Source organism: Urocitellus parryii, chromosome 5, assembly GCF_045843805.1.
Source record: "Urocitellus parryii isolate mUroPar1 chromosome 5, mUroPar1.hap1, whole genome shotgun sequence".
NCBI lineage: Eukaryota > Metazoa > Chordata > Mammalia > Rodentia > Sciuridae > Urocitellus > Urocitellus parryii.
The window spans coordinates 20,966,395-20,978,943 of record NC_135535.1 but is presented as its reverse complement, the minus strand read 5'-3'; the positions used below and the strand labels follow the sequence as shown (position 1 = coordinate 20,978,943).

The following is a 12,549-nucleotide window of genomic DNA, read 5'->3' as shown; positions in this document are numbered from 1 at the left end:
ATTCCAGTAGAAACTTGACTTTTAGTTGCTAATCTTTAGAAAAATCACTTAATATTTCTGAAAATTCATAAATCCAATGAACTATTTACTATATTTTTTGAGGGTGTTTTTTTTGGGGGGAGGGGTTCTGGGAATTGAACCCAGGGCCTTGTGCATGTGAGCAAGCATTCTACCAACTGGCTACATCCCCAGCCCTACTATTAGTTTTTTTTTTTTTTAATTGCTATTTACTCCAAATAGTTTAAATATGTCAAACTTATGGATTTTTCAAGGTGGGAGTATGAGTACAAGAGACAAAGTTTGAAATTGAAGCAAGTTAGAAGGCTACAAAATCCTTGGTAAAAATAAAATTTTAAAGTTTCACACTAAGACTGTGTCAGCCACAGTAAAGACTCTAGGTTTTGCTCTGAGTGAAATGGAAAAACCAGTGGAGTTTTCTGAGCAGAAAAGTGGAATAACAGACATAATTTAATGGAATCACTTCTCACTGCTATGTCGCAGACAGACTGAAGAGAATCTATTATGGACTGAACAACTGTGTCTCCCCCAAAAGTCACACATTAAACCCCTAGCCCCCCCCACCAGTGTGATTAGGTTTGAACACAGGGCCTTTACAGAAATAAAAGTTAGGATTAAATTACGTCACAAGGTTTGTGTCCTAATTCATTAGGACTGGTGTCCTTATGTTTGTATACAGAGGAAAGGACATATGAAAACACACCAAGAAGGCAGGTGACATTTTTTAAATTTGTTTTTAGATACACATGACACTACTGTATTTTGACATATTATACATACATGGGGTGCAACCCATTATAATTTTGATCCCATTCTTCTGGTTGAACATGATATGAAGTTACACCAGTTGTGTATTCACATATGCTTATAGGAAAGTTATGGCCGATTCATTCTACAGTCTTTTCTATTCCCATCCTCACTCCCTTCCCTTCATTCTCTTTGTCTAATCCAATTAACTTCTATACGTATGTACCCTTCCTTCCCCTCTTATGGGCTAGTATCCACATATCAAAGAGAACATTAGACCTTTGCTTTGGGGGAATTGACTTATCATGATATTCTCTACTTCTGTCCACTTAGCAGCAAACGCCACAATTTTATTCTTCTTTATAGCTCACTAACATTCCATTGTATATATATACCACATTTTCTTTATCCATTCATCTGTTGAAGGGCACCTAGGTTGGTTCTATAGCTTGGCTATTGTGAATTGAGACACTATAAACATTGATGTGCCTACAAAATGATAGCATGGTTATTTTAAGTCCTTTGGGCATAAGCTGAGGAATGGGATAACTGGGTCAAATGATGGTTCCATTCCAAGTTTTCTGAGGAATATCCATACTGCTTCAGAGTGGTTGCACTAATTTGCAGTCCCACCAGCAATGTATGAATGAGCCTTTTTCCCCAAATCCTTGCCAACATTTATTGTTACTTGTATTCTTAATAATTGCCATTCTCATTGGAGTGAGATGGAATCTAACACTTCTCTAAATGCTAGAGATTTTGAACATTTTTTTCATATATTTTTTACACTCTTATTTCTTCTTCTGTGAAGTGCCTGTTCAGTTCCTTTGCCCATTTATTGACTGTGTTTTGGGGTTTTTTGGTGTTAATTTTTTTAATTTGTCTTAATTAGTTATACGTGACAGTACAATGACTTTGATACATCATACATTTGAATCAGATGGGATATAATTTCTCATTTCTCTGAGTGTACAAGTTACAGAATCATATTGGTCATGCAGTCACATATATACATATTGTAATAATAATTATGTTTCATTCTACTATCTTTCCTATCCCCCATCCCCACCCCTCCCCTCCCATCACTTCTCTCTACCTAACCTAACGCTATTTTTTTCCTCACATCTTCATACATGTATTTTGTATAAAAATAAGGATCTCCTCCCACCATCCATGCAATTCCCCTTCCCCCTCCCTTTCCCTCCTACCTCTCTTCCCTATTTAGTGGTAGTCTTCTTCCCATGCTCTTCCTCCCTACCCCATTTTGAGTCACCCCTCTTATATCAGAGAAGACATTCGGCATTTGTTGTTTTGGGATCAGCCAACTTCACTTAGCATAATCTGCTCTAATGCCATCCATTTCCATGCAAAAGCCATGATCTTATTATTTTTTAGTGCTGATTAATATTCCATTGTGTATAAATGCCATTTTTTTTATCCATTCATCCATTGAAGAGCATCTAGGTTGGCTCCACAGTCTAGCTATTATGAATTGTGCTGCTATAAACATTGATGTGGCTGTGTCCCTGTAGGTCCTTTGGGTATAGTCTGAGAAGAGGAATAGCTGAGTCAAATGGTGGTTCCATTCCCAGCTTTCCAAAGAATCTCCATACTGCTTTGAGGATGTGGGGAAAAAGGTACACTCATACACTAATGGTGTTAAATTTTTTGAGTTCTTTTTATGTCCTGGAGATTAATACTCTCTATCTGAGTTGCAGGTGGTAAAGATTTTCTTCCATTCTCTAGGCTCTCTGCTTATGTTCTTGACTGTTTCCTTTGCTGAAAAGAAGGTTTTTAGTTTGATGCTACCCCATTTATTGATTCTTGATTTTACTTCTTAGGCTTTAGGAGTCTTATTGAGGAAGTCTTTTCCTAAGCCCATATAACAGAGAGTTGGGCTTACTTTTTCTTCCAGTAAGCACAGGGTCTCTGGCCTAATGCTAAAGTCCTTGATCCATTTTGAATTTTGTGCAGGGTGGGAAATAGGGGTTTAATTTCAATCTACTACATATGGATTCCCAGTTTTCCCAGCACCAGTTGTTGAAGAGGCTCTCTCTTCTCCAATATATGTTTATGGCACCTTTGTCTAACATGAGATAACTGTATTTGTGTGGGTATGTCTCTGTGTCTTCTATTGTATTCCATTGGTCTTCAATTCTATTTTTGTGCCAATACTATGCTGTTTTTGGTAACATAGGTCTGAGTATAATTTAAGGTGTGGTATTGGGATGCCTCCTGCATTATTTTTCTAAGGATTGATTTGGATATTCTGGCCTCTTATTTTTCCAATTGAATTTCATGATTGCTTCTTCTATTTTATGAAAAATGTCATTGGCCATCATAACCTCTTATACTTTTGTGTATCATTGAAGGTCTCCTACCATTTGCATATCCTTGGCAAGGGGGAGGGGGAAAAAGGGGAGAGAATTGAACAACAGCAGAGGAGGCAGAGAGGGAAGGTGGGAGGGGAGAGGAGGGGGGATAGTAGGGGATAGGAAAGGTAGCAGATTAAAACAGTCACTAATATGCCATTAGGTAAAAATGTGAGTATGTAACAGATGTAATTCTGCTATCTGTATTTGGGGTAGAAATGGGAGTTCAAAACCCAATGGAGTCAAATGTATGAAAGATGATTTATCAAGAGCTCTGTAATGTATGGAACAATCAATTATAAAAAAAAGTAAATAGAAAAAAAAGAATGTCATTGGAATTTTAATAGGAAATCATTAAATATGTATAGTGCTTTTGGTAGTATGGCCATTTGAAAATATTAATTTTGCCTATCTAAGAACATGGGAGATCTTTCCATTTTCTAAAGGTTTTTTTTCAATTTCTTTCTTAGTGTTCTGTAGTTTTCATTGTAGAGGTCTTTCACCTCATTTGTTAAATTGATTCCCAAGCATTTTTTTAGGCTAGTGTGAATGGAATAGTTTTCCTGATTTCTCTTTCAGCTGATTCATCATTGGTATATAGGAATGCAATTAATTTATGGGTGTTAATTTTAAATCATGCTACTTTGCTAAATTTGTTTATGAGTTCAAGAAGCTTTTTGATGGAGTTTTGGGGGTCTTCTAAATATAGAATCATGTAATCCACAAAAAGAGATAGTTGAGCTCTTCTTTTTCTATTCATATCCCTTTAACTTCTTTCTTTTGCCTAATTGCTCTGGCTAGAGTTTCCAGGAATATGTTGAATAAAAGTGGTGAAAGAATTTTTGCATGCATGTTCATGAGGGATATTGGTCTGTTTTCTTTCCTTGATATGTCTTTGTCTGGTTTTGGTATCAGGGTGATATCAGCTTCATGGAATGGGTTTGGAAGGGTTCTCTCCTTTTCTATTTCATGGAATAATTTAAGGCATATTGGCGTAAGTTCTTCTTTGGAGAACTGATAGAACTTGGCTGAGAATCCATCTGGTCCTGGGCTTTTCTTTGTTGGTAGGTTTTGTTTTGTGTTTGTTTTTGTCTTTTAATATTTATTTTTAGTTGTAGTTGGACACAATGCATTTATTCATTTTTATTGGTGCTGAGGATTGAATCCAAGGCCTTGCACATTCTAGGTGAGCGTTCCAACACTTCGCCGCAACTCCAGCCCGTTGGTAGGTTTTTGATGGCATCTTCAATTTCACTGCTTGAAATTGATTAAATTTTCTATGTCTCCCTGTTTCAATTTGGGTAGTCATATGTTTAATTTGTTGATGTCATTCGCAATTTCATTGGAGTATAGATTTTCAAAATAGTTTCTGATTTTTGTCTGAATTTTAATAAAGTCCATGGAGATATTTCATTTTTCATCATGAATTTCAGTGATTTGAGTTTTCTCTTTTTCTTTATTACCTTGACTAAGGATTTATCAATTTTATCTATTTTTCAAAGATAAAATATCTATTTTGAAAATTTTTGTTTTGTTTCAATCCATTGATTTCAGCTCTGATTTTAATAATTTCCTGTCTTCTACAACTTTTAGTGTTAATTTGTTCTTTTTATAGGGCTTTGATATGTAATGTTAGGTTATTTATTTGGTGCCCTTCTATTCTTTTAAAGAACAGAAAGTATGTCTTATTGATGAATAATTCCCTTCAGCAGTATGAAATGACCTTTTTGGTCCAGAAGGAAGATGTCTAACAAGCCAAGGAGGGACCACTTACCAAGAACTGAATTAGCCAGAATGCCAATCTTGCATTTTCCAGCCTTCATAAAATAAATTTCTGTTGTTTAAGACACTTATTCTATGGTATTTTCTTATGGCATCCTGAGCAAAGAATATAGAGGCAAAGGGAAAAGCAATGAAACAAGTTAAGAAGCAAGAAATGATCAGGACTTGGGCTATTGTAGGACTAGTATGGCTAATGTAAATTAATGAAATTCTGGATACAATTTACACAGAGAACCAATAGGATGTCCTGAGAAAATGAATGTAACATGAAAGAAACCCTAAAATTTTGGAGCTAAACTACTAGAATAATGGCACTGTAATTTGTCAAAAATGTTAAGTGTAGAAAACAGGCAAATATGGAAAGAAAAGTGTATAAAAGCTAAATGTTAAGTTTTGGTAATTTGAGTTTCAGATGCCTATTAGTCACCCAATAGATATGTACAGAAGACAGTTATATACACTAATGAGGTCAGAGTGAGGTCCAGGATGAAGAAATGAACTTGGTAGTTGTCAGATAAAGAAGTCATAAGAGACTGCATAAGGTCGAATAGGAAATAAGCATAGACAGAGAAAAAGAGATGTCTGGAACACTCTCGTGCTTAGAGATAAGAAGGTTGACAGCAGTTAATCATAGTATGGGAACATGATAGAGTATAGTATTAGTGCCTCCTTTCATATGCCCTTTGCCGTATGAATTTATTCCATATACATAAGTGAAGTTTATTTCCCTACCCTTTGATTTAGAGTTTGGCTTTGTGACTTGCTTTAGCAAATGACAGTAAGCAACAGGATATAAGCAGAGACCCAAAATATGCTTGTTTGGTTGGGCTTGCTCTCTTCTGCTTAGGCCATACCCCTGCTATTCCCATGAGGAAGAAAATAGACACATGGAACTAATTTACAGTATCAAGGAGAGATTCCCCTAACCTCCAGCCTTTTAATGATAAACAAATGCCATTGTCTATTATTGTATGCCATAGAGATATCTTGTTTATTATCCAGCAATATAGCCATACACTACTACAGGGAATTTCAGTTTTTCAAAGTAAATATTTATTGGGAAACAATGGAAGAAAGGTTCAGGAGGGAAGGTATGACTTTATAAAGAGGACAGAAAACAGAAAAGCTTAATTTTTGAGGAAATAAAATCAATAAAAGGTTTGTGAGGCCTGAAGGATTTATCTAGCTGTAAGGCTGAAGGGGAGACATTCAAGTTCTCAGGCTCTACCTAAAGTAAGATCGAAATAAAGACACCAGTGAAGTGTTAAGTGAAAAACATATGTGCTTTCTCAGAGATTAAAAGAAAAAAGTGGGTCAAGGAAGAGCATTTTGTCAATGCTGATAAAAAAAATCAAGTAAAAAAATCATATTGGATCTAATAATAGGACAGTTACTATCACCTTGAAAAAAAAAACAAGACTTTTAATAAAGTGAAGGAGTTGGGATGGCTTCACAAGATAATGAAGAAAAGGAATTTAATATAAAAACAAGCCTTTCTAAATATGTTGTTTTATGGAAAATCATATCTAACTAAATTTCAGCAATCTGAGTTAAATTTTTAGCTTTCCAAAATGGTGTTACATAGAAATTGGTCAGCACAAACTGTGAGGTTAATTCATTGTTAACATGGTTGTCTTTAAAGGATCTTAAAGGCAATGAGTAAATAGGAGCAGACCCAGTTAAAAATCAGTTCTATCTTAAGTGCTTCTGAGTTAGCTAGACTCTGGAAAAATTTTTAACTGATAGGTTGTACAATCATGATAATTTCAATGATAATTTCAATAGAATTTGTTTGTATTTTAGGTTTTAGTGAAAAAAATGAATTAAATAATTTGGAAAATTACTTGGGGAAAAATGTGAGCACTCACATTATAAGTAGGAACATTTGAAAAAACTGGCATTACTGAGTGACTTGTTCTGTATGATACAGTGAATACTGACTTCAAAATCCATTGAAATAATTGCTAACTTTAAAAGAAAATTGTCAATTCAAGCCTACTGATTTTATTTTTAAGTGATCTTTATTAGTGCATTATAGTTATACACAATTGAGGGGTTCATCTTGACATATTCATAAATATATGTAACATAATTTACTCCATTTCAATCCCCATACTTTCCTCCTTCCCTTTTCTCCTCCTTCTTCTTGATCCCCTTCTTCTCCTCTATTTGGTCTTCCTTCCATTGATTTGTTTTTAATGAGTGCATTATAGTTATACATATAGGTGAAATTTATTATGATATATACATGTATATAGCATAACTTGGTCAATTTAATTCCATAGTTTCTCTCCTTTTCCATATCTCCTCCCTCCCCCTAATCCTCTCCTTCTACTCAACTGTTTTCTCTTTTCATTAGATCTCCATTTAAAAAAAAAAAATCCTCTTTTCCTCTCCAGCTTCTTCATATGAGAGAAAACATTCAACTCTTGACTTTTCTGTGTCTTGCTTATTTCACTTAGCATGTTATTCTCCAGTCCCAACCATTTACCAGCAAATGACGTAATTTCACTTTTCTTTATTGCTGAAAAAAAAATCCATTGAGTATATATACCACATTTTCTTTATCTAATTTTGTTTATTAAGAAATCTTTTAAGATTATAAGGTGCATAAGTAAATATAATAATATAATACAGGTCGAGTATCACTAATCTGAAAAACCAAAATATGAAATGCTCCAAATCTGGAACTTTTCAAGGGCTGACATGATGCCACAAATAGAAAATTCCACACCTGACCTCGTGTCACAAGTCACAATCAAAATGCAGGTGTAGGTAGATACCATCAAAATATGTTACATGCATGTATGAAAACTTTACAAAGAAGCCCATTATTTTGTGTAATTAATATGTGCTAATTATTTAAAAATGCAGATGCCCTTAAAATATATAAAATTACCTTCAAGCCATATGTATAAGGTGTATATGAAACATAAATGAATCTCAGGCTTAGATAATAACTCAATAGTATCTCATTATGAAAATTCAATTCTTCCAAAGTGAAAAAAAAGGTCCAAAATCTGAAATACCTCTGGTCCAAAGTATTTTAGATAAGGGATATACAATCTTTATGAAATTCACCTAAATATGAATTAAATTATTTTGTCTACTAGTTCAAATACATGTAACAATTTGGGAAATGATGTAGAAAACAAAAATTCAAGAGAAAATACAAACACAAATGCCACACTTAAAAATATGTTATTATAAGGAAAAGATGAGATCTTCCAAAGTCATCCAAAAATTTTTAGAATTTATTCATAATAACCTGAACATAATTGAAGAATGAAAGTACATTATTATAATTTACCAAGTGGGATTACTTTTGATACTGCTAATATCCAACTGGTTAACTAGAACAATTTAATGAATATTAAAACAGTTTAAGATTACTAGCTGGTATTACTCCCTCTTAACGAGTGAGAATATCAACAAACAACTATATGATATTAAAAAATTTCTGCACAATCTGATAGGGAAAATTTGTCAACAGTTAATTTGAGTAATAAAATTAAATATTCACTGAAAAAAAGGCATTGGGTCCTATCCCAAAAACACTTCCTATGAACAAAGGAACAATAACAAACACAAAACATAACCAAGTCTAAATATAGCTGATGAGAAATTCAACTCATTGAGATATATTTTAAAATACATTATCAATTCTTCCTAGAATTCTTTGCAAAGTGAAAGTAAATAAAATCTATTTTAGCAGCATAAAAGGTTGCCCTTCCTACCAAGGTACTGATGCTTCTGAGCAGGAAGCCACAGTGATCAGAATATATTATGTCCCTTTCCTCTGATGTATGGGTAACAAACTCGAATGCTGTCAGGAAACAAGTAAAAAAAATCTAAAGAAATGATATACAGATATAAAAGAGTAGAAAGAGATTGGGACCTTGGAAATTATATGCTTCATCTAAAAGCATTCAAATTCAATATTTTATCACACTCTTTAGCAAAATAATACATACATGAAAGTTAAATTACACCTAAATTCAACTATTAGAGTTTCAAGGTCCTCTTAAAATATCACTTCCATCAATGTCTTCCCATGTTCTTCTTCTTAAAGTCTGTATTTTCTTCACCTATATCTCCATAGCTCTCTGTTTTGGTATTTATTAAATGTTGTATATGGGGATAATTGTTGCAAATTTTTTGTCTCCTCCACTAAATTTGGCACAGAATTTTTTTAACTTTAATTCTCCAAAACACAAAACATAATGTTTTAAATGAAAAAAGATGAGCCATATACATTTATAAAATCAAATTTAAACGTTTTCCTTCTGATCATGTCATCTAGTTCAAAACATGAAAAGATCTTGGCCATAGACACTGAAGGCTTACTGACTCAGTCATGATGAAAATCTTTGGTTATATAGCTAACTGTGCATTCAAGTTTAGAAATATCCCAAAAGTATTATGAAAGCAGTAAATCCAGACTAGAGAAATATAATACTTAGACAATAAACATTTGCTTTTATTATTGAACAACCATTAAGAAAGTACCTTTGTGAGTCACCTACAAAAGAAATCATGTATCTAATTTCAATACTGCTTTGAAGAAAGATTTTTTTGTTTCCTTAATATGAGGGCTAGGGAAATTGTTGTGCTTACTTGCAAGGCTGCAGAAGTTGAATAAATAACAAATAGAAAAAAGATATCACAAATATCAAATAACTAAATAATATAGACAATTCTCCAAAGAAAACTGACCTAGGATGGCAGCCTTAAACTTTAAATTGAAGGCCTAATATTTTCAGAAATTCAATAAAGAAAACTCTGGAGACACAGGATTCAACTGCTAAAAAGTTCCTTGGAAAACTAAACCCACAACACAGCATTAATTTCACCTGAGTATGTGGAGTGTTTACGAAACTAGCCACATGTATTCCTTGTAGGAATTCATACCCTTTTTACAATTCACACCCTCTTCTAATATAAAGGTAAAGTTTATTTTTATACTTCTTGAATTGGAATGGCCTTTAAGACTTGCTTTTGCCACTCAAATGTGGCAGAAGTTATGGTGCGCTTGGTCCAAGTCTAGGCCTCAAGAAACCTTGTACAATGGTGTTCTCTCTCTCTCTCAGAACTACATAACTGTCATGTAAATGAGGCCAAGCTGACCTAAGGGATCTTAATAGATGTAAAGTAAGTTCACCCAGACAATATCCAGTCAACCTCTGAATAGAGGTACTTACCCGACTCACAAAGGATCCAGCACACATAAGAGAATCCAGCCAATATACATAAGAGAATCCAGAGATACATAGTTGAGGTTAACTAAATTGCCAAGCCCAAAATTATGAGCTATATATTGTTAATGTGTTAAAACATTACATTTGGGATAGTGCATAATGCAGCAATAACTTGTAATATTCAGAGGAGAAGGCCAACTGACAGGTACCAAAATGGTCTTCGGAAACTTAGAATGTTTCCACAAACTTGGAAGCCAAGAAGCTATCATAAAAGCAAAAAATGTTAGAAAGAAAGAAGGAAAGTGGGAAGGAAAAGACAGAGAAAGAAAGAATAACTGACTAACCTTGACACTGGGGCTAACATAAGATAGATAATAAAATTAGGCTGCCCTTTCCTAGTGAAGACAGAAAACCTATCTAAACATTATTTTTCCTTCAAAGCTCAACCCAAATCACATTTCTTCAATTATTTTCTTTTCCGGCTCTCCATAGGCATAGTAATCCTGCCTTTGTTGTTTATGTATAAATGGTAAATTATATTTGAAAGAAGGCTGAGCTTTAATCAGCAAGTCTAAATTCAAATTCTGGTTTTAGCCAGGTATAGTGGTGGTTGCCTATAATCCCAGCAGCTCAGAAGGCTGCAGGAGGATTGTGAGTTCAAAGCCAACCTCAACAACTTAGCAAGGCCCTAAGCAACTTAGTAAGACTCTGCTTCAAAATAAAAATTTTAAAAAGGCTAGGGTCTTGTCTCATGGTAAAGCACTCCTGGGTTCAATCACTAGTACCAAAAACAAAAGAAAAAAAATCCTGGTTTTTCAGCTATGTGTCCTCAGGCAAGAGTCTAAAATTTTTGACTCTGTTCCTAATCTCCTAACTGGAAATTAATAGATCTCCAATGTCACAGGATAGCAGTAAGAACGCAATTCAATTCAATTCTAAGTATGTCAACATGCTAAACAAAAGTGTGTACTCAAAATGTCAAAAGTACAATTTTTTTCATTAATTGCACTTTGACTGAATTTTTAATATGCTATACAGTAAAGAAAGGAAACAATTACTAATTATACTATACACAACTGCTATCCAGTAATAAATTTTCACGTTTACAGCTCACCAATTAGCATGAAGTTAGAGACTATGCTTTATATCGTCATATTTCCCAAAAGCATGTGGTGCAGCATCACCTTTAAAGCACAGCCAAAAGAAGACTCACTTGACAGCTCACATCCATTCCTGCCTCCAACAGCACCTGTACAACTGCTTTGTGACCGTTGCGAGCAGCAAGATGAAGTGGTGTGTGCTTTCGAGTGTTGCAGCTCATTAAATTAGGGTGTGCACTGATGATCATTTTGACTACTCTAAGTCGTCCATAGAGTGCTGCCAGGTCCAGTGGTGTTTCAAGCTTGCTGTTCCTAATCGTAGGGTCAGTGAGCTCTTCTAGGAGGACAGCAACTACTTCTGAGTGTCCATACTGAGCTGCACAGTGTAGGGCAGTTTCATTTTCATTGTTCTGGTTGGAGCAAAGATACAAAAGACACATTTCCAAAAATCCAATTAGTTATTAAGATCTAAACACACAATTTAAAACCTAAGATATTTTGAAAATGTATATTTAAGACTAATCTTACTGATTGATTGATTTACTGATGTGCATGCTAGGCAAGCACTATACCACTAAGCTACATCCTCAGCCCTAGATTAACCTATTTTACTAAGTAAATCTAACTGAATTTTATATTTAACAAAAGTATGCATAATTTATTACATAAAAATGTTTTTATATCACTTTAATACAAAAATATCAAACCTTTCCCTGCATCAAGTCTTGTAATTTCCAAGAATGATAAATGATTTAGCTATGTTGGTCAGTAGCTTGGCCCTGCTGGGCCCAGATAGCCATTGTTCTCTACACCATGCATCACACATCCTTGACATTTGTTAAAAGAGATTAATATAACAATTATAACACATGTGTAATAGACTGGTTTTCCAAAACACAGTTAAGATGGTAAATTCTTGATTATGACAGATTTATAGAAATGTTTCCCAAAATAAGTTTCATTTTATTTTCCACATTACAAATCACTGACTCTTATGAAAAATGAATGAAGACACTCTGACCCTAAAATATATTATCTTTCTGAAGCATAATTACAGAAAAGAGGCAGATCTAGACCCACGCCCAGTCAAGTTATCAGGAGTATCACAGTACTAATGTGCAGCTTATAAATGTTTCTGTTGCTATCAATGAGATTTTCCTAGAAATTTAGCAAGATAAGATAAAAACACTAAACCCACATGCAAGGCAGATCAACCCTTCAGACCATTTGGGCAGATAACATAGTAGAAGGGGTCTGGGTATGTCCAAAGATGGAAGGGTTGGTCATTCAGGAGAAATATGAACAAGAAACTGTAATCACAAAAATGAATGA

The 12,549-nt window shown here is 34.2% G+C and overlaps 1 protein-coding gene across 6 annotated transcripts in view; it reads right to left on the bottom strand.

Annotated features, from left to right (window-relative positions):
- Nucleotides 1-12,549, bottom strand: part of Anks1b (ankyrin repeat and sterile alpha motif domain containing 1B) — a 1,073,357-nt gene that overhangs the window by 888,518 nt on the left and 172,290 nt on the right. For all 6 annotated transcript variants that reach the window (XM_026398716.2, XM_026398722.2, XM_026398739.2 and 3 more), the window contains exon 4: nt 11,331-11,627. In XM_026398716.2, the coding sequence (XP_026254501.2) occupies nt 11,331-11,627 (297 nt within the window). The remainder of the gene's footprint in view (nt 1-11,330; nt 11,628-12,549) is intronic.